Below are 23,258 nucleotides of genomic sequence, written 5' to 3'. Positions count from 1 at the left end.
GTTTAGAGGGAAGAAAAATCCACTTATCACTCTGAAAGAGAGGAGGGCAGGTGGTCAGGTAAGGCTTTAGAGAAAGCGATACTTGATTTGAGTCTTGAGGTAGGATTTCAAAAGTGTAGGATAAGGCATGAGCAAAGGCAAAGAGATGGAGCAGGGTGGAAAGAGTTTGGGGAATAGTGAAGAATCCAGTGTGACTGCAGCATGGAGAGTATAAAGGAGAGGAGAGAAATAAACCTGGAAAGGTGGCAGAATGTCCAAGGCTTTAAATACCGGGCTCTAGAGGTTAGACTGATTTACTTGACAGAAAATGGAATTGAAGGTTAAGCAGAAAGACAATGTGATAAGAATTGTGTATTACTCTGGTGGTGTTGTATAAGATGTAGTAGAACAGAAGAAACTGGAGGAGAGGATGTTATGCAGGAGGCTCTCATAATAGTTTACATGAGAAGATTTGAACTAATATGGTGGCAGAAGGAATGGATGGAAGGAGAAAGACATGACAGACAGTGGAAGTATAAACAACTGTATTTAGGAACTGGGGGATGTGGTGAAGAAAGAATAAAAAAGTACTCTGAAAATTCAAGCCTGGGTTAATAATGGAGGAAATTAGTGTTAGGAAGAGTCAGATTACAGGGAAAGATAATGATTCTGGTTTTAGATATGTTCTATTTGACATGTTGGTATGACATCCAGTGGAGATGTTTACCAGATGGTTGGAAATGGTGTTGAAGATAATTTTGACATCAGCTATATGAAAAGGCTGGAGGCAAAGCCATGAGGAGGAATTTTTGCACCCAGAGCAAGAAGCAACCTCACAGCTGAGGGGATAAAAGGAATGAAGACCACCACCCCACAGGGGAGATAGAGACCCTTAGACAAAAGAGTTAGCAGATGAGGTCTGTCTGAAAGAATGTTTTGTTGTTATTCAGTTGTTTTAGTCATGTCCGACTCAGGGTTTTCTTGGCAAAGATACTGGAGTGGTTTGCCCTGTCCTTCTCTAGCTCATTTTACAGATAAGCAAACTGAGGCAAACAGAGTTAAGTGACTTGCCTAGGGTCATACAGCTAGCAAATGTGTGAGGCCACATGTGAACTCAGATCTTTCTGACTCTAGGCCCGGTTCTCTATCTACTGCACCACTTAGTTGCCCATATCTGAGAGAATGCTAATCTCATGAATAATCAGAACTCTAGTACATCATATACCTTTCACATCTATTGGCAACAGGTGAATTCTTACCCAAAGAGGGATAGAGGCAAGTACAAAAGATAAAAAGATCATTTTAATTAAATAAAATTGAGAAGCTTTTTCACATACAGGACTAGGACAGCATCTAGGACAAAAAGGGAAGTAGTTACCTGGGAAAAATCTTTGTATCAGATTTCTCTGAAAAGTATACTTGATATAAATAAGATTACAAAGATATATAAGATCAAAAGCCATTCCCCAATAGTTAAGTGGTAAAGGATATGAACAGATAATTCTCCAAAGAAGAATTACAGATTATTAAGTCATACAAAAGAATATTCCAAATCACTAATAATAAAAGAAATGGAAAACACAATGACTCTGAGGATTCATCTCACACTCATCAAATTGGCACAGGTAAGAAGTCAGTATTAGAGCGGTCATGGAAAGATAGGCACATTAGTATACTGTTACTGGAGCTATGAACTGCTATAATTATTTCGGAAAACAATTTAGAATTATGCAAATAAAGTGACTGAGATGTCCATATCCATCAGCCCAGAGATTCCACTATGAGGCATATACTTTAAGGAGGTTATTTGTAATAAGAAATATACACCAAAATATTTATAGTGGTACTTTGTGCAACAGCAAAGAACTAGAAACAAAGTAGTTATCCATAAATTACAGAATAGCTAGACAAATTGTGGTGCACTAATATCATGGAATAGTATTACTATGCTGAAAGAAACAATATAATGAAAAGAGAAGCATGGAAATACATTAACTGATGTGAAGTGAAGTAAGCAGAGCAAGGCAAATAATATATACACAATGACTGCAACAAAATAAATGGAAAGAACCATCACAGTTAAAAATGAAGGTTGTAAAAGGATAAAGAATAGGGACGGCTAGGTGGCGCAGTGGATAGAGCACCAGCCCTGAAGTCAGAAGGACCTGAGTTCAAATCTGGCCTCAGACCAAACACTTGACACTTACTAGCTGTGTGACCCAGGGCAAGTCACTTAATCCCAAATGCCTTAAAAAAAAAAAGGATATAGAATAACCTTAGCCCCAAAGAAGAGATATGAGAAGACATCTGCAGAGGTGTTGGACAGTCTACAGTGGAACACTACTATAATGTCAGATTTCATTAATATGTTGATAAGTTTTGCTGAGATTTTTTCCCCCTGTACTTTTTTTTTTTGGCAAGGCAATGGGGTGAAGTGACTTGCCCAGGGTCACACAGCTAGAAAGTGTCAAGTATCTGAGGCCAGATTTTGAACTCAGGTCTTCCTGAATCCAGGGCCAGTGCTCCATCTACTGCACCATCTAGCTGCCCTTCCCATGTACTTGACGAAAATTATTACAGGAGATGATTCTCTGGGAGCAGGGGGAAGGAAGGATACAGGGAGAAATAGAAAAACAAAATATATCAAGAAAAGCTATTTTTCAAAAAATACAATATCCTTTAAATCAGGGACTGCCTTGCTTTTTATTTTTGTATCCCCGGAGTTTAGCACATAGTGCCTGGGAAACAGTAAGTGCTTAATAAATGCTTTTTCATTCATTTAAAAAAATATAAATATGTAACTAGGTTGGGGTGATGAGGATTTAGCCCAAGGTACTAATATTTAGAGAGTACTGAAGACATTTGTGTGTGGCCTTTTGCAGCATACAACAATTGTGATTAGCATCCAGTTACCAAGAATAAATTCTGCTTTGGCTGCATTTCCAGTGAGCTCATCCATCTTCTAACATATTTCCACCCCCTCAGTAGCAATTTTATGGTATACTCCCTAAATTTGGACTGCTGAAATCACAAAAATATCTAGTTAGGGCTCTATTGATAAATAAATATTAGGGTAGTATGTTTGAAGATGGTAGTTGTAACAGCATTTCAGTCTTTCTTATGTTTTGCTTTACCTAGGCATTAGTAAGATCAATATAACATATATTCTACCTATAGAAATCCTATTTATATTATTTGCTTTTGAGTAGGGGATCGAGTTCCTTTCAAGTTTGAAGTTATGATGTGGGCCTTAGCTACAAACACAAAGTTGGCAGGGGTGGAGTTGGGGTGAGAATGTAATGTCCTCTGAGAGCAGAAATTATTTCCCTTTTTTCTATATATATTTTTAGCATCTAACTGTGCCTTTAAGAGAGAAGGCATCTAATAACAATGCTAAATGGAATTTGCTGATGTGAATATAACCTACAGATAGAAGAGAAAGGAACTGTAATGAGAGAAAACTGGAAACATAAAATATATGTTTTTTAGAATGATAATTTCATACCACTACCTAAGGTCCAACTTCTCTCATATAGTAATACATAAAATCCAAATAAACTTCTTTGAGAAACTTGAGCTTTGCAAAATAGTTTTTAAAAGTCCTGCTCTAGCTTAGGAAACTTTGCCCATGTTTAAGTGCAGTAGATTTCAAGTCAAAGGATCTGGATTCAAATAACACTTATTATCTGTATAGATTTGAACAAGCTGCTTAACCTAAGTATCAGTTTTCTCATTTATAAAATAAGAGAGTGGACTAGGTTGGGGATTCATAACTTTTTTTGTGTATATGTCACGGACCCCTTTGACTATCTGGTGAATCCTATGGACCCCTTATTAGAATAATATTTTTAAATGTGTAAAATAAAATACATAAAGATTTAAAGGATGCCAATTATATTGAAATACAGTTATCAAAAAACATTTTTTAAGTTCACGGAACATAGTTTAACAATCTCTGAAGATGATTTTAAGGTCCCTTCCAGCTCTAAATCCATAAACCTGTGGTCGTCCAGCCAAACTTTCCATAATTATTCCTAATATGGAGAAGGAACCAATTATATATATCCAGTAGTAAGTTATTTCTATAATTATATTTCAGTATCTTTCTATAGAATCAACTAGCATAATAGACTCAAAGGCAGAATTCCTAAAATCTTCCTTCAATGAAAGTAAGAACTTGACTCATGTTTCCTAGATTTTATATGGCTGTTTATTTCGAAATAAGGCTATATAAGTTTCCTCTCCAAAGTCCTATCCTGATGGTCCAGTATGACATGGAGGAGACCCTTACGCTGGAAAGGTTTCAAAAACAGTCTGTTTTCTGAAACCAACTTAGCAAAGAATGAAGAATCTGATCACCAGTAGGCTAGTCACTAGGGCATGAAATCTTTATTCATGGAAACCCATAAAACAAAGCCAAATGCAGAATTAACCTCAATCATTGGTGGCTCCCTTCTATTTCTATAGAAATGGAGGCAGAAAGGAAGGCAAAAGTTTGGGGACTTTAAAAGTTTTTGAACTTTAAAATAGCTGTAGATACTCTTGAATGTGAGAATCTTCTCCAGTCACCAATGAATGAACATACTGTTGAAGGAACTGAATCATATTAAACTTGACATTCCACTATAAATAAAACAAAATAATGAGAATTATATAGCTAAATTGAAGGCTCACCTCCTTGAAGAGGAAAATAAAGGAATTGGTGGAATAGGTTTTATTGTTTATCCAAAGGCAACAAGAAACACTATTTCATGGGATGTTTGGTCATTTTGCATTTCAGTGCTCATGATAAATATTTGAAAAAAACTTTTTTTTAATAAATATTTATTTGAGGTGCTAGTCTGACTATGTCACCACCCTATTCAATAAATTCCATTGACTCCATATCACCTTAAGGATCAAAAACAAAATCCTCTGGCATTCAAAATCATTCATAACCTAGCCACCTAGTTTTCTTACACTTTATATGTTAACTACATATTCTGTGATTTAATGACAGTGACTTCCTTGCCTTGAGGAATACCTCAGATCAGACGCTCTATTTTTCTCTGGTTATCCATTGTTCCTGGAATGCTCTCTGTCCTCATCTCTGCCTCCTGATTTCCCAGGCTTCCCTCAAGACCCAGCTAAAATCCCATCCTCTATAGGAAGCCTTTTCTAGTTCCTTTTAATTCTAGTGCCTTCCCTCTGTTGATTATTTCCCATTTATCCTGTCCATATCATGTTGTACACATATACTTACTTGTTTTCTCCTCCCATTAGATTATAAGCTACTTGAGGGTAGGGATTTTTCTTTTGTCTTTGTTTCTATCCCCAATGCTAAGTGCAGTGCCTAGCACATAGTAGATACTTAATAAATTATAACTGAATGACTAAAAAAAAAAATCCTGAAAATGCAGCTCAGTATTTTGTAGAGGATGAAGAAAAAGGGAAATCCTATGAAGATCTTGACATGGTCTCCAAATTAAATCAACATATGCACTTTAACTCAGTGACTTCAATGTAAAGGTAGGAGTAGGTAAGGACAGCAAGAAACATTAGAAAAGATGAACCAGGAAAAAGCAATGAAAGAAGCAATCTGATTTTAGTAATTCTAAATTCTTGCTCCCAAAGCCTCTTATTGGCCCATTCAATACCAAGTTCATAATAACTCTCCAAACCAAATATACCAAGTATCCCAAAAATAGAAGCTTGTGTTATCCACTCAGCCTGTAGTACCAAACATAGCTCTAAAATTAGAGCATATTATGTAAATGTTGAATTTCATTGTAGTTGCCAAAGATATTTACTGATAAACAAGTACATTTATCACCAACTTACTTTTTTTTCTTTTATTTGCATCACCATGTGGCAAGTTGTGACTTTTCGGTTTTGGAAGTGGATTTTCTAAGCAAGAAATTCAGTGAGTGCCATTACAAGGTGATATTTTTTTTTTATACACAGCAGCTCCCAAAAAGTTTACAAAAAGTTGCTCCCTGGTCATCTTCATCCTATTCTTCCTCATCCCAAACTCACCTCAGGCCTCCCAGTATGGAACCTGGGTTCCTGATTGTGATAGTTCTCCATATCTAATTTAGATTCAGGTCATCCAAGTGGTTTTCTATATTCATCCCATGCTCCCATTTTTACTTGCTGGACCCTTTCTTGTTCTAGGAACAGTAATCAAAACAACTCTACTATTCCTGGAAAAGATGAGTCATTCACAAGCAAAATAGTTTCAGAAAAACTTGGGAAGACTTATATGAACCAATGCAGGGTGAAGTGAACAGAACCAGGAGACTATTGTATATGGTAACAGCAATATTTTAAGGATGATCACCTATGAAAGACTTAGCTTCTCTGATCAAGACAATGACCCAAAACAATTCTAAAGGACCCATGATGACAAATACTATCTACCTCCAGAGAGAGAACTGATGAAATCTGAGTGCAGACAGAAGTATACTTTTTTCACTTTTTTTATATTTAAGGGGGCATGAGGGTTGTGTGTTTTCTTTTTGCAACATGGCCAATATGGAAATATGTTTGCATGACTGCACATGTATAATTGATATTACATTGTTTACCTTCTCAAGGGGCGAGAGAGGGGTGCAAAGAAGAGAGAGAATTTAGAAGTCAAAATTTTTAAAAATGAATGTTAAATTTTTTTATATGTAATTGGGAAATATTTAATAAAATAAAAAAATGATAAAATCTAAAAATAAAACAAAAATAAAATGTGTCCTGGAAAGATTAGTCATTCAATTGCCCTGTTTCTGTCAGTTCCTAGACTAAAAACACCCCTTCCAGCCATCATTCCGTATGTATAGTCTTACCCTATTAGAATGTAAGTTTCTTGAGGTCAGGGACTGTCTGATATTTTGGATTCATACCCCAAGGACATAACATGCTGCTTGGCACATAGTAAACACTTAATAACAAATAATAATAAATATTTTGCTTTTCCTATACTTCATTCATACTAAATTAAAGAGATGCAGTAGTCTGAATTAAGTGAATGAATGAATGAATGAATGAATAAATGAAAAAGGATTTAAGTTTAGTATGTACCAAGAGCCCTTAGCTCTAGTTTATAATATAAAGCAACGACAGTACATGCAGCTAGGTGGCACAGTAGATAGCGCTCTGGACCTGGAGTAGGGAAGACCTGGGTTCAAATTCGGCCTCAGATACTTTCTAGTTGTGTGATCCTGGGCAAGTCACTTAACCTCTGTTTGCCTCATCTGTAAGTAAAATGAGGATAATAATATCACCCACCTACCTCCCAGGGTTGTTGTGAGGATCAAATTAAATAATAATGATAAAGTACTTAGCACAGTGCCTGGCATATAGTAAATGCTATACAAATGTTTATTATCATCATCCTCATCACTATTATTATTCTCAAGGAACTTAAATGCTAATCAAAATGTTATATTGAAATACAGTTATAAAGCTATTAAAAAAAACAAATTCATTGGGGCAGCTAGGTGGTGCAGTAGATACAGCACCAGTCGTGAGTTCAAATCTGACCTCAGACACTTGACACTTACTAGCTGTGTGACCCTGGACTTAACCCCATTGCCTAACCCAAAAAAAAAAAAGATAAGAAAAGAAAAAAAGAAAGAAAGAAAAGAAAAGAAAAAAATAGTTCATTGGTCCCAGGTTAAGAACCTTTTTGATTACATAATATGTCTTTAAAATTATTTATTGATATTTAATATTTTGATTATGTAATATGTATTTTTAAGCATTTAAATACATTATGAGACGTATATAATTTCAGAGTGTGAAAGGGGACCGTGACAAAAACATGTTAAGAACCTCTGCTATGATAGGTAGGGAAGATACTCATATTGTTGAAGTCACATATTGTTGAAGTCCCATATTCTAGGAGGCTCAGAATTAAAATAAAGTAGGAATATAGAAATAAAAAGAGCTGGTAAGAGACTTAACTATAAAGACTAGTTTAGATTACATTTAAAAAAATGTAAAACAACAGTATACTTTTGCCGTTTACCCTAGGATATTATTTCATTCAATTAACATTTTACAGACCTGCTTGCGTGACATTCTGGCAAGGCCTTGGGGGGATACCTCTATAAGATACTTTACAGTTCTTCTTCTTCTTAAGAACTTAATAGGGGATATATGTACACAAATAATTAGGATACAAAAGAAAGGGAGATCAATTCAAAGGAGATGGCTTTCCAGGTTAAGAGATGGGAGAAATTTGAGGAGGGAAAGATCAGTTTCACTTAGGAGTGGGACAGGGAAGGGTTTGTGGAAAGCTTGATGGGGCAGTTTCAATCCATGTTGGAAGAGAATTCAACAGATAGGGATTGGAGCAGAGGCAGATAATAATAGCTTATTATGTTATCGTTGTTCAGTTGCATTTGACTCTTCGTGACCCCATTTGGGGTTTTCTTGGAAAAGATATTGAGGTGGTTTGTCATTTCCTTCTCCATCTCATTTTACAGATGAGGAAACTGAGGCAAGTCACTTAATCCCAATTGCCTAAAAAAACAAAACAAAACAAAAAAAAGTGGCTTGCCCAGGGTCACACAGTCAGTAGGTGTCTGAGGCCAGATTTGAACTCATGAAGATGAGTCTTCCTGACTTCAGGCCCAGACTCTACCTACTATATCACCTGGCAGCCCCAAAAGCTATTTATATGTGGCATTTATATAGTAGTTTAAGGTTGCAAAATTCCTTACAATTATTATCTCATTTGATCCTCATGACAACCCAGGAAGGTAGATATTATTATCCCTGTTTTACAGATGAGGAAACTGAGGCAACCAGAGGGTAAACGACCTGCTCAGGGTCATATAGCGAGTGTTTGTGATTGGATCAAACTCAAGTCTTCCTGATTTGAAGTTTCAATTCCTATTCACTTTACCAGCTTGCTGCCTGTCTCATTTATCATCTAGCCTAATACTAAGAAAACTTGTTAACAAAGTGAATTCAGGGAAACACATTTTAAAATAGGTATTTAAATATCACCTGGGTGACTTTACTTATTGTCTGATGAGGATAGTGGTAGCAAATGTAAATATATGTACATATATGTATATAATTTATATATGTTAAAGAATTTTAAATATGTATTTAATTTTAAATTATTTTAATTTAATTAAAATATTCAAAATAGTTTTAAATATATGTGCACATATTTTAAAAATTCTTTAAAATTAAAAAAGAGGGGCAGCTAGGTGGTGCAGTGGATAGAGCACTGGCCCTGAAGTCAGGAGTACCTGAGTTCAAATCCGGCCTCAGACCAAACACTTGACACTTACTAGCTGTGTGACCCTGGGCAAGTCACTTAACCCCAACTGCCTAAAAAACAAAACAAAATAAAACAAAATTTAAAAAAGAAATAAAAGTTGATTATAAAGAATATGGCCTCCTCTCAAAACTGCCTGATATATTTGGATTCCCTTTCAAAAGATGTTGTAATCAAGTTTACTTCTCAAACTGGGAAGCAATACTGGAATAAGAAAATAATGCCAATTTGAAGGATAATTCCCAAAGAATTTGTTGAAGAAGTTCCAGGGGGACAAATTAGGGAAGAAAGACAGAAGAAATTCTAGGTGAAGATTAACACGTTAGAGTAGCATCTAACCACATCAGAAAGATGTAGCACTGGGCATTGGCAGACCTTTGAAGGCAACTGTATGACAAAGTACATAAGGAGAAGCTGAATAAGTAGGAGTGTCATTATGCTAAGGTCTCAATGCAGTTGCCACTATTAGAAACTCCATACTTTTATTTTTTAAAAATATATTTATTTTTTCCCCAATTACATGTTGAAACAATTTTTTTTAGGCAATTAGGGTTAAGTGACTTGCCCAGGGTCACACAGCTAGTAAGTGTCGTGTGTTTGGTCTGAGGCCAGATTTGAACTCAGAAAACAATTTTTTTAAACATTTTTCTAAAAAGTTTTGAGTTCTAAATTTTCTCCCTTCCTCCCTCCCTCTCTTCCCACCCTCTCTGAGATGGTAAACAATCAGATATAGGTTATACCGTATTTCTTTTAAAAGGATAAGAAACCCTCAGAAAAGATTCAGGATTCAAGCACTGGATAACAAAACTGAAACTGAAAGGTTATGGGAACTTTGATTATTTAGCCCAGTGTGTATAAGTGTTAAGGAAAATTTAAAGCATTTAAATCTATGATGGATTACAGTCAACTCTTGCTTATTCAAATAAAATTTGTATGTCTATGTATATATACATAAATACATATATATATATACATATGGATGTATGTATATATGTATGTATGTATACACACATATGTAGCGCTTTACAGAACTTACAAGTGCTATGGAAATGATGGCTATCATTATTCTTATTCAGGATGAAGCCTGATCATTCTTTTTGCTATGATGTAAGAGCCACTCCTTCGATAGGTTGGTAGATGAAGGGAAAAGAGTCAAAATTTAAATCACAAAAATTTGCCCTCTCTAGCTCTGATGATAAACTTAGTTGAAGGAGAGGTGGAAAATACCTGCTAAGATGAAAGGTTTTAGATTTTCTGTGAATTTCATTCATCTGTATAAATCTAGTACTACAGCAAAGGACAATTTGAATAGCTGACCTCCTGTTCCCCATCTTCACTGATCTTCATCATTCATTAGTTCAAATAAATATTAATTGACTGCTCACTAAGTACAAGGAACCATGCTAGGCAGCATCAAGGAATAAAGTTTCAAGAAGTCTATCTCTGTAGCTGTCAGTGTCATTAAACATGGGAATGAGTTACCAAGGCAGGCTGGGGTCATCTCTTTCTGCCTTTGACAATGGAGTATATTTTCTTCTCTCTGAGCTGACTAAGTGGTCATCTACCAGAAACTAGATTCATTCCTTTACTGAGCACCTACTATGAGATAAGATACTGGGCTAGGTAGGCATCATCAGTGATACTAAAAAGTTTATGGTCTAGGAGGAAAGTCAAGACATGTACACATATGAACTGTAGCATAAGGCAGAAAATGCCAAGTTCCATAAAGGAAATATGTTTATAATGTTGATGTTTTCTTAAAGGTCACCATTCCTAGGATTAGAACATTCTAAGTGACAGAACAAAAAGTTCATGAAAGAAGCAAAAAGAGACCAGCTCAGTGTATACTTTTTCAATTAGATAAAAAAAAACCTTAGAAAAATACCCTCTTAAAAAATGTAGCCAAAAGATTTTGCTTAAAATAAGTTGGTTAAGAAATAAAAAAACATAACAGTATCCAACATCGACACTGTGTTCAGCTAATTCTAGACAGATGGATAATTATTTCCCTGCTCAAGACACAACTACCAATATCAAGAAAATAATCATTTAAAACAAGGCATTTGTAGATCTGCCTCAATTTACCTTGTTGCCCTGGTGAATTAAAATTATTTTCCAGCTATATAGGTCCCTAAAGCAGTCATGGAAGAATGGAGAGAAAGTCATTCTTGGAGGCAGGAAGACTTGGGTGTAAGTTCTATCTTTGACCCACACTATCTGTATTAGCTATCACTTACCCTCCCAGTAACCCCTGGGTAGCTCTCTAGGACCTAAAGTTAGTGACAAGTTGCAGATCTGCATTGATGGAGGGCTTTTCTGCTTAGGAAGTTACTCACACCAAGGAACTCACAGGTATGTGGAAAACAAGAATTAAAATGGTCCCCTAAGTAATTTGAAAAAATAGCTCCCTTCAGTGTCCATATACTGGATAATTGCCTTCATAATTGCCTAGAGCTCATATGTATCTTCTTATCCACCTCAGCAGTATTGCAGAGCCTAAGCTGCAAGTTCCTGCCTTCGTACATGGCTCTTTGCCCTTATCTGCTGAGCCAAAGTGGGAGAATAAACTACCGCAGTAGAAGTATCAAAAAAGATAATGCCCTGCAAGGAAAAAAAATGACTGGCACTTTCAACATAAGCCAACAAGAGCCCACAGGATCTTTGGAATCTTTTAGAACTTACTGCTATCCGAAGGACAGAGGCTTTCACAGAAGTCCATTTGTCTTGTCTCCGGTCTATAACAAGGATAAACCCAATTCCAGTGTCCTGTAAACTAAAACAAGAAGACAGGACACATTATTATTATCATCACAGTTAGGCAGGAAGACAAACCTTTTTCAATACATCTCTAAGAAAGCTTCACAGTAAAATGACACCTCTTATATAATAAACCTTTTACCATTCTGCATTGCAATGTATAACTCCATGAAAAATATGCCCATGAAAAGACTGCAGCATTTCCAGAGGGTTCCCATGCAGCCTCATTGAGTCAGTTCAGGAACAGTCCTTATCCACAGACAAACAGATTTTTGTACAGCTCAAATATCCATTTCCTTTTTTAGCTCAGTATCAACTACCTTGCATTTTGAGGATCTTGGTAAAACCTATTATTCATGAAGCTAAACACATTGGTGCTCCACAGTGGAGAAAAACATGGCAATCTCTTTCTCTGTCCACTGGCTGTTTAACCCCTTCAAAGCAAGTTTTATGATCTCAATATCACATTAGTCCTAGACTCTGAGGTTTTCTTGCTCTTCCACGTTAGAAATTTGCTCTCAGTGGGGCTATTACAATCACTTTGGGAAAAAATCCCCAAGGCTTTGGAAGGCTCACGAGCATCTGTCTGAAAGAAGATAGAGAATATGCATCTTTGAAACAGCCACATCTGTGAGAGGGATCACACACTTTAATTCTTGTATAATGATGCCCTCTGCTCTTCCGCTCAGCTTAACTGCACAAGCTACAGTCACCGAGTACAAATGAAAAGATCTGCCTCTGTTGGGTGATTCCACATCCAAGCCAATTGGGTAATGCCAGCAGCTGACTGGCAGCCAATCCCAACCAGAAGGGAACGTGACAGGCAAGCTCAGAATGGACTGCCTTGAATTGCTAATTTCTGAAACTGGAGGAGTACATTTAAGTGAGAGCCATTGCTGGATTTAAGTAAGAAAAGAATTGTGGGGGAAGGGCACACACAAATTAAGCTGCTTGTGTCTGAGCTGTGTATGTATAGTAAACACTAGCACACAAATGCACATAGAGGATTTCTGAGAAAGTTTGCAGTTCTAAAAATTTAATGACAATCATAATACAAAAAATGTACATGTCATAGGCTCACTGCATCCATCTATTTATAACTTGATGATTGTTCCCAAATGTTTGTAGCAATTTAGCTAAACAGTCACAAAATATTTCGTTTCATACAAAAAATACCAGTTTTGGCCCACCATCATCTTGCTACAGTAGTTATTAAACTGTAAACTTAAACATACATGCTCTGCCAAAATTGAATATTTTTGTCACCTGCTATTTCATATTTTTTGTGGTTGGCTATAACAACAGGTTTGATTTATGGTCAGTTATTAGGACAGTATATTGAGAAAAAAAACTTCCTTTTTTTCTTTTTAAATAGTAAAATGATCATTCCCTGGATTTATAAACCAGCTTTTCTCAAAAGAAATCAGAGTTTTGGGGAGTGTTATCTTCTTTATGCCATGTATATAGTGGGACAAGAAAAAAAATGCGATTTTGCATTAAGAAAAGCCTAAACTCCAAGATATTTTCTCATCTTAGTGAATCAAGAAATAGACAGGAACTCCTAATCAAGGGATTCAGTCTAGTATTCATTTTATTAACTACGTTTTTGTTTTTCTTGTTAGGTTGTAATACGCCACACATAAAAATCTCCAAAAGAATAGGTTTAAAAATTTTTAAAAATTAACAGACATTTATTTTCTCTCCTTCCCACTCTCCTGTCCCTACAATAGGGAAAACAACCACTATCACTACCACCACAACAAAAACTTTTTAAACAAATATATGTCTAGCAAAACAAATTCCAACATGGTCCATATCAAAAAAAAATATATGTCTCATTCTGCACCCTGAATCTACTGCATACATCAGGAGATAGGTAGTATGTTTTACTCATAGTTGGTCTTGGTATTGATCAGAGGTCTTATGAGACAGTTTTCAAAGCTGTCTTTACAATATGATTATTGTATAAATTGTTTTCCTGACAACTTACAACAACATTCTCCTCTCAATCCCTTACCATGGAGCCTGTGATTGCATAGTGACTCAATTTAGGGAGTTCCTAGTGAGGAAACTTCTTTTGCCAAGGTAGTTGTAAAGGTTTTTACAAAACTTACAAAGAAGACTTACAAAAGTCTTACAGAGTTGCTTGAGTCACTGAGCATTTATGTTACTCGATAGTCGCAGAGCAGAGCAGAGCCTCAACCACATCTTTTTGACTTATCCATCAGCCAACTTTCTTTTTTGGGGGACAGGGGAGACAACCAGGGTTAAGTGATTTGCCCAGGGTCACACAGCTAGTGAGTGTCTGAGGCTGATTTTTTGCTTCAGTTCTTATCTAGCTTTCAATTACTGAATGGATGTTGCCTCAGACAAACTGAGACCTGGGAAAGACCTTAGCTTAAAAAGGCCAAGGTCTCTTATTGCATCTGGGGCCATCACCAGTTGTCTTGAACTACGTCTTGCCACTGGATTTCGATGACTCCAGAACAGAGGTTGGGGCTGATGACTTTTCACAGCCTTGCCTCACTTAAATCCAAACCACTTTTAAATCAAGACGTCACCCTCCTGATGTCATTGGTCTTCTTTGAGAATGAAAGACAAACAACAGTCTGAGGCTGGATTTGAACTCAGGTCCTCCTGACTCCAGGGCTCCTGCTCTTTCCACTCTGCCACCTAGGTACCCCCAACTTTCTATCTACTATGTCACACTGCCTCTGTAACCTATAGTAACTCAAAATTCACCTCCTCCCCTTGAAATAAATCCTCCTCCAATGCCTCATCATAGCATGGAGAAAACTCCAGGCTCTCAAGGGTCTCACCAAAGAGAACACAGGCTGGCAAAACTTAAGAGTATGAAACAATGATGAGGCAGCACAAAACAATGGGAAGAATGCTGGAGGTGGAGCTGGAAGAGCTGGTCCAAATATTGACTCTTGCGCTTCCTGTCTGTGTGACTTAATGATGTAGGCAAGTCATTTAATCTTCCTGGACCTCAGACGCCTTATTTGTAAAATGAGAAGGTTAGACTCTTTGAGGTCCCTTTTAGCTTCCAAGACTGTGTAATTCTGGATATCTGTCATTCATTTATTAGACTAATTAAGTCAGAATATGCTCAGCTCATCACCAGAAAGTTGCTACCTTATTATATGTATTTGTGTACATATGTGCGCATATATACAGGGGTATGTGTATGTATGTGTATGCACATATACATATGTGGGCATACATACATGTGTATATGAGTATGTGGATGTATGCATGTGTGTACATGGCACATATATATGTGCAGGTATATCACACAGATGCATACATATATGTATGTGTGCATTTGTGTATAGATTTATGTGTGTGGATGTGTAGGTATGTATATATGTATTTATGGGTATGTATGTGTATATGTGTATGCATGTGTATGTGTGTGCATTTATATATGTATATAGATTTATATGTGTACATATGCGTGTATATGTATATGTGTGGATATGGATATAGCAGCAACTCATTAATGACAGCTTGAGGAATGGAAAAGTTGGGACCTGTGTCACTGGAGAATTTGCTGATGAAGTAAAGCTCTTTGAGGGACCAAAGTTAAGATATTACTTATCAAAACTCTGGACATTCAAACAGAATATTTTGGGGATAGCTTTGAATTTTTTGTTGAGATTTGCACACCTATGGTTACCTCCTCATTTTAATTTAGCACCTGGTTGGTGCCTGTAAATAGGTGCTAAATAAAGGTTTGCTGATACTATGATGATGGACTGACACTTTAGGGTTTGGGGGTATGAGGTCAGTTTTTAAAAAAAGGTTGATGATTTCCTGTGTAATTTGTGTGGTGGTCAACCAAGAAAACCGTAAAGTCTTGAAGTAGAATTGTACTGCTGGCTTATCTAGGTGGTTCTCAAGTATGGTTACTTAAATCTCAGAGCATTTAGTACATGATACAGACAATGACATTTTTCCTGGAAACCCTGCCCCCTTTAGTATAAGGAGTCCTATAAAAGTCTTAGTGCAGCTCTTATCTTTAACAGCTCAAAGCTAAGTGTTTTTAATAGCATTGTTGTTGTTCATTCTTTTCAGTCATTTCTGACTCTTTGTGATCCCATTTGGGGTTTTCCTAGCTAAGATACTGGAGTGGTTTGCCATTTCCTTCTCCAGTTCATTTTACAGGTGAGGAAACTGAGGCAAAGAGGGTTAAGTGACTTGTCCAGGGCCATATAGCTAGTAAGTATCTGAGGCCAGATTTGAACTCAGGAAGATAAGTCTTCTTTTCTCCAGGCCCAGCACTCTATCCATTGTACCAGCTAGAGCTGCCCTTTAATAGCTAAAAGCTGTACTAATACTTTCAGGATCACCCACTATAAGGCAGATAAGTGGCACAGTGGATAGAGAGCTGAACTTGGAATCAGGAAGGTTGGAGTTCCAATCTTGCTTCAGAAAATTATTAGCTCTGTGACCTGGGCAATTCATTTAACCACTCTCAAATTCAGTTTCCTCATCTGTAAAATGAACATAATAATATCACCTACCTCCAGGGTTGTTGTGAGGATCTAATGTGATCTAAAACACTTAGCACAGTTCCATGATACATAGCAAGGGCTATACAAATGTCAGCTATTATAAGATAACATATGCAAAGCTTTTTACAGAACTTAAAGTGCTATAGAAATGCTAGCTATTATTATCCTAAAGCAATGCTATTAATTTTAACCTATCCACTAAGATTGAAATATCAGTTCAAGAAAGATTTAAAGAAAGATAACTACCCTAAGGACATAGTAAGTCCTTTGTCCACTAAATTTCAACCATTTTCCATCAACTTAACCCTGAATTTTTATTACTGGATTATTTTCTTACAACATGAAACATTGCAGGGCATATATTGTTTTTGTTCAGGTTTGACATAAAACCCCTAAGTGATGCTTTAGCCCAGGGGTGGGGACCCTGTGGCCTTGAGGTCATATGTGGCCCTCTAGGTCCTCAAGTGTGGCCCTTTGACTGAATGCAGACTTCACAGAACAAATCCCCTTAGTAAAACGATTTGTTCTGTAAAACTTGGACTCAGTCAAAAGGCTGCACCTGGGGATCTACAAGGTCACATGTGGCCTTGAGGCTACTAGTTCTCCACCCCTACTTTAGCCTGTTGGTAACAATAACTATGTTAGCCTTAAATGTCCTGTATAGAAAAACCCATCTTTGACTATGCCCAGCTGTGTCTGTAGTAGGCACTCACAATGCACTATGAATGAATTATTATATATTTAGTCTGTTGATTTATGAGAGACTAGAGCAGAAGGAGCCTTTTGGGCATTAACCCTTTTGTTCACTCTTCAAATCAACAATTGCTTATTGAGTATGATTCATTTCAGACATTTATTAAGCACTTATTATGCCAAAGGGACCATACTGGTGTTTAGAGACACTATGCTAAGTATTGTGGCAGGCTTCGTCCACTTGTCTTTCTAGTACTCTGATGAATCTGGGTGGTGCAGTGGATGGAGTGAAGAGTGTGGAGTCTGGAAGACTCGAATTCAAATCCAGCCTCAGATACTTGGCCTTGGGCACTGACCCTCTGTTTGCCTTAATTTCCTAATCTGTAAAATGGGAATAATAACAGCTTCTACCTCCCAGGATTGTTATAAAATGAGGTAATATTTATAAAGTGCTTAGCACATAGTAGGTGCTATATAAATGCTTATTCCCTTCCCTAGTGCATTTTTTTTTGTATAATTAGTTACACAGTGGATAGAGTGTTGGGACTGGAGTCAGGAAGAACTGAATTTATATCTGGTCTTAGACACTTACTAACTGTGTGACCCTGGACAAGTCACTTAACTTCTGTTTTCCTTTGTATTCTCATCTGTAAAATGGCAATAACAATAGCATCTACCTCCCAGAGATGTTGTGAGGATCAAATGAGATAATAATGGTAAAGCACTTAGCACCGTAACTGGCACATAGTAGGTGCTATATAAATATTAGCTATTATCAATTATTAAATTAATGAAAGAAGAATCTATCCTATCTTTAAAGATTTTCACTCCTAATCTCCTTTAATAACTAATTTCAGTACTTAATAATATTATCACAAAGTGTTTTTTTTTTCCCCTGCACTGACATGTAACTTAAGATCTATTTGTCGGGCAGAAGAATAACAGTATTCCCCACCCTTACTGTGTTAGACATAGGAATAAGGCCTGGATCTATAATTTCATTGATATAAAGAATTCCTGGGCTTGGGAAACTCCTTTTTCCTAATGAAGGCTGACACGTTCTCTGCTACAGGTAGACTTATAAAGTCACTAAAATGACTGAGAATTTACCTTACTTGCTCACAGTCAAACAGAGCCTGTATTTGAAATGTTTTTCTGATTCCAAAGCCTGCTCTTCATCCACTATCCCATCCAGGTATTGGGAATCAGTCATTAAACCTTCCTATTCAGGTCATGCCATTCCAAGTCCTTTAACTTTTTCCCCTAATTTCTAGTCTCCAAATTAAAAAAAACCAAACAAACCTAAATTATGTTTTAAAAATGTATTGATACATTTTGTTTTGGTATAACAGACACTTCTCAACAAATAATTTTTCCCTCCCTTTCAAAAGTACATGTCTCACAGAAAGAGTTGAGCAAAATCACCTGTTTAATTACTTTTGGCCACTCTTTCATTCCCCTCTCTACAACTTAAGTTAGGTAGTCCCACAGAGGCCTTAACATTTTAAACAGATTTTATTAATTTTTGCTGATGGCACATTCTGTATGCTGAAAGCAACATGTACCTAATTTTATATTTATTCAGAGCAACCATACTCCATGGATAACTATGACTTTGATCATTTTAGTTTAAAAAATATTATTCACTTAAAACATTATTTTTTTTAAAAGTTGAGTTCCAAATTCTCTCCCTTTCTCTCGCTCCTCCCTATCCATTGAGAAGGCAAGCAATATGATATCAATTACACATATGAAATCATGCAAAACAGATTTCCATATCAGCCATGGATAATTATGATTTCCCTTTTCCTCATTCACACATAGCCATTTAGTACCCAACTTTATTTGTATATCTTGCTAAATAAATTTGATTAAGTGAATCGTTCTTCATTTCTAGTAGTTGTAGACTGCTTCAACAAATGAAGGCTACAGAAAATACTAATTTTTTCTCCAAAGATCCTTGTCCTTCCCCTTTCAAAAATAGAGTTATTTGCCAGCTTACTTCAACATTTCAAGAATGTATAATTTCCTTACTGTAATTAATTAGGGCAGTGGATTAGTGTGCACCAGTAATGAGACACCAATTGGAAAGAAGTCACTAAATTGCTAGTATGTTATTAGAGTTTAATATTTCTTTTATTATGGGTTCTTTCCATTTCTGTTCCTACTTTGAGGGGCAACAGTATAGTAGAAAAGATTACTGGAGGTAGGAGACAATTGGGTTCAAATCTTGCCTTGGAAACTTATTGCCTCTGTGACCAAGAGTAAACCATTCAGTCTCTGTGAACCTCCATTTTCTTTTCTATAAAACTTGGTAATAAAGACCTATAATACTCATCACACAGCTTTGGGCTCCTATAAATTTAAAACAGAAAAGAGAGGAAAATGTTAGATAATGGAAGGATATTCTTATACCAGAAAAATGGTCATTATTCAGTCAAGGAGAGAAATAATGCTTTACCACAAATTGCTGAGATTTTTATTTTAGGTTTTTTTCATTTTTAAACAATGCATTGTTTAAAATGCATGGAAGGGAAGGTTAAGAAGAGATGCTGATTGTTTATAATTAACTTTCTAGCACATCTCTTAGCTAGACAAGGGCCTAACCCAAAGGGAACCAAAGATAGTCCCAATGCTCTTACCAGGACAGTCTCCTCATTGCCCCCAGGAACATGTTGTTCCCTGGGACTTCTCTCTCCTATTAAAATCCTGTCCACCCCTTAAAGTTCAACTCAAAAATCTGTATCCTTCCTACTCTAGATCTTGTCAAATTTCCTCTTCTCTGAATTCTAAAGGACTAATATACCCTGCTAAACAATTTAGCTGTTTTAAATTTTCCTTATTATTTTACATACGTTTTAACATATAACCTTTAGATTTAAATTTTTTTATATAATAGGATATTTTGGGATATAATGGGATCTTTTATTGTCAAAATCTTTAAGTCAATTGTGAGAAGGTAAAGAAGTGGTCCATTGTTGAACATAGTTTGTGAAATTCTGCTTGTTCTCTACCAATATGTTCATTGAGAATGCCCTCAATTCATTGATAGACATTATGCACAATCAATATAAATATTTTACTTAATGAAAGTAGCAACAAAATTGCCCTGTTTATGTCATCTGCTGAACATTTCATTTTCTTCTGTGTATATTTTAAATATATTACTTCTAACCAGTGGTATCTATCTCTGCCAAGGAAGAATGAAGTCCTACTGGCAAGAATGAAATCCCTTGGCTTCACATGAACTACAGATGAAGAGGGGCTGTGACTCTTAAAAGGATAATTTTGTTTTTTTCTCCCCCTTATGCTAGAGGCAAAACATCTTGAGAATCAAGGAAGGAGTGAATGAGGAATTCCTCCATGCCAGAAGGTTTGAATTAAGCACTGGCATGAGTGCAGAAGTGGCTCAGGATTTTGCTTTTGGTTAGGTAAAGATAAAGAGGGAATGCTGGATGCTGCTATCATAATCAGGAGACTAATCCATGGAGATATCACTAAAAAGGACTAAAAAGAAAGCCACCATGGCTGCTTGATTCTACTGACACCAACAATGATACCACTTTGGTCTTTCCTTGATCTCCAAATGGGTGAATTCAGTACCAAAGTCTTCCTGTTCTTTAAAGTTAAATTTATATCTTAAGTTTTAATTAGCCCCAATGTCAGGTGGATAAATACATTGAACCTACACATTCCTGATTGCATGCTTCATTAGTTGTAAAGGGAAAGGCAGGGAGAAGTAGGACAGGGGCTAATAATTTCTATTGTTGTCCTGGCCAACCATCTTTGAAGGGAGCCCATGGAGGTACTAAAAAATAAGTCTTATTTGTCAGAAGATGAAAGGGAGTGGTTGTACAGGGCTGACCACACCCATTTTCCAAAGGTGGGGGCCAGCTAATATTGAATCACTGACTTCCTCTTCACCTACAAACTGTCAAATCCTCACAAATATCTAGATATATTCTCTCCCTCTGTCTCTTCTTCCCTCCCTTTCCTTCTTCTATCACTATCCAATAAATCATGCCCTCTCTCCTTCTTCACTGCCATGAAAATTGAAGTTTTTTGTAACAAATAAATACAATCAAGTGAAACAAATCAACACATTGACTATGTCTTTAAAAATTCATAGTCTTCAAGACTTAGGTCCCCAGGGAGGGGCTTAAAAGAGGTCAATGGACTTGGCACTCTGAATAGGGAAGTAATGGGATTTCCAATTGAGGATAAAGAAATGTAATTAGTTTCCATTGGACCAGTGGGAAAATCAAGGCCAGCCACCTTAGGAGGACAAGTTCAGAGTCACAGATCAGTTATTCAGATAGGAGGTAAGCATTATGAACATGAAAATCTGTCTTGGAAAGAACATTGGATTTGGAATCAAAGGACCTGAGCTCATATCTCAGCTCTGCCATTTAATACTTCTGTGACCTTGAACTTTACTGAGGTAGAACTAGATGATCTGTAGGAAGCCTTCTAGCTTTACAACCATGATTCAGCTCTTCTTAAGCCCACCATGGCTTTTCCCATTCACGATCTGTCATGAGTATAATGCAGTGGGAGAGAACTGGACTTGGGGTTAGGAAAGACATTCAAATACTAGGTATTACCCTTCTTAGTTTTGTGACTGGGTATGTCATGTCACTTCACTGGGACTCAATTTTCTCATCTGCAAAATGGGGACAATGATTCCTGCAATACCTCTGTAATGAGCAGAGTGCTTTGCAAACCTTTAAGTTCTATATAAATGTGAATTATCATTTCAATTGCCCTTTGTAGTTTGTAATATGAATTTTGTTGTTCTCAGATTCATTCTGTTCTAGGACAAACTGTGGTATAATATAAACAGTTATAGGGATACAGTTTCAGCTGGAGAAGGAAATGGCAAACTACTCCAATATCTCTGCCAAGAATACCCCAAATGGGGTCATGAAGAGTAAGATACAATGAAATGACTCAACAAAAACATGGTCTCATTATTCAGCTCATAGTATAAACAAATTTTAGATTTAGGAGGTGATGTAGTTATAAGACCTGGACCCCTAAAAGGAAAAGATCATATCTTTGAAAGACCCTGAATTTTCCCATACATTTCAGCAACCCATTCCCTGGCATTTCACCTGAGCCATCTGGCCTATCCCAACCCACCTTGAAACTCAATAATCCTTTTAACTGCCCTTTCACTGTCTACACCTGGACCACCCCAGGCTATTTACCACTCTTTAATCCTATCCAGATCTTCTCACTGTCTTTTCTTGTATATAAGTACCTTATCCCCATTAAATTACACAGATTCACTTAGAATCTAGCCTGCTTCTATTGGGGATGCAATAAACCTTGCAACTTTGACCAGAAGGCTTGAGTGATTGAATTCTTTTGAGGCAGGCTCGCCCTGTACCCTTACATTTTGGGTTCCATAATACCAAAACCACAATAGAAAGGACCACAAATGGTAAAGAATTGGAAGTTAAGGGATGCCCATCAACTGGAGAATTACTCAATAAGTTATGGTATATAAATGTATTGGAATGCTATTATGCTGTAAGAAATGATGAGCAGGTGGATTTCAGAAAAACCTGGAAAGGCTTACATGAACTGGTACTGGGTGAAGTGAGCAGAACAAGGAGAACATTGTATATAGTAACAGCAACATTGTGCTACGATCAGTTATGATAGACTTAGTTCTTCTCAGCAATACAATAATCCAAGACAATTCTAAAAGACTCATGATGGAAAATACTATCCACATCCAGAGAAAGATCTATGGAGTCTGAATGTATATTGAAGCATACTACTTTCACTTTTTTCCCCATGATTTTTCCCTTTTGTTCTGTTTTTTCTTTTACAACATGAGTAATATGAAAATATGCTTAACATGATTGCACATGTATAACCTATATTAGATTGCTTGACATCTTGGGGGTAGGAGTTAGGGAGGAAGGGAGAAAAATGAGGAACTCAAAATCTTATAAAAATGAATGTTGAAAACTATCTTTACATGTGATTGGAAAAAATAAAATATTATTTACAAAAGAAAAAATACCATAGAG

At 36.5% G+C, this 23,258-nt stretch overlaps 1 protein-coding gene across 8 annotated transcripts in view; it reads right to left on the bottom strand.

Moving 5' to 3' along the window:
* Positions 1-23,258, bottom strand: part of LOC114046236 (guanine nucleotide exchange factor DBS-like) — a 366,695-nt gene that overhangs the window by 56,845 nt on the left and 286,592 nt on the right. For all 8 annotated transcript variants that reach the window (XM_027866491.1, XM_027866492.1, XM_027866485.1 and 5 more), the window contains one exon: positions 11,927-12,017. In XM_027866491.1, coding sequence (XP_027722292.1) covers positions 11,927-12,017 — 91 coding nt within the window. The remainder of the gene's footprint in view (positions 1-11,926; positions 12,018-23,258) is intronic.

Source organism: Vombatus ursinus, unplaced genomic scaffold (genome assembly GCF_900497805.2).
Source record: "Vombatus ursinus unplaced genomic scaffold, bare-nosed wombat genome assembly UNPS02014781.1, whole genome shotgun sequence".
Classification (NCBI taxonomy): Eukaryota; Metazoa; Chordata; class Mammalia; order Diprotodontia; family Vombatidae; genus Vombatus; species Vombatus ursinus.
This window is presented reverse-complemented; position numbering and strand designations above follow the sequence as displayed.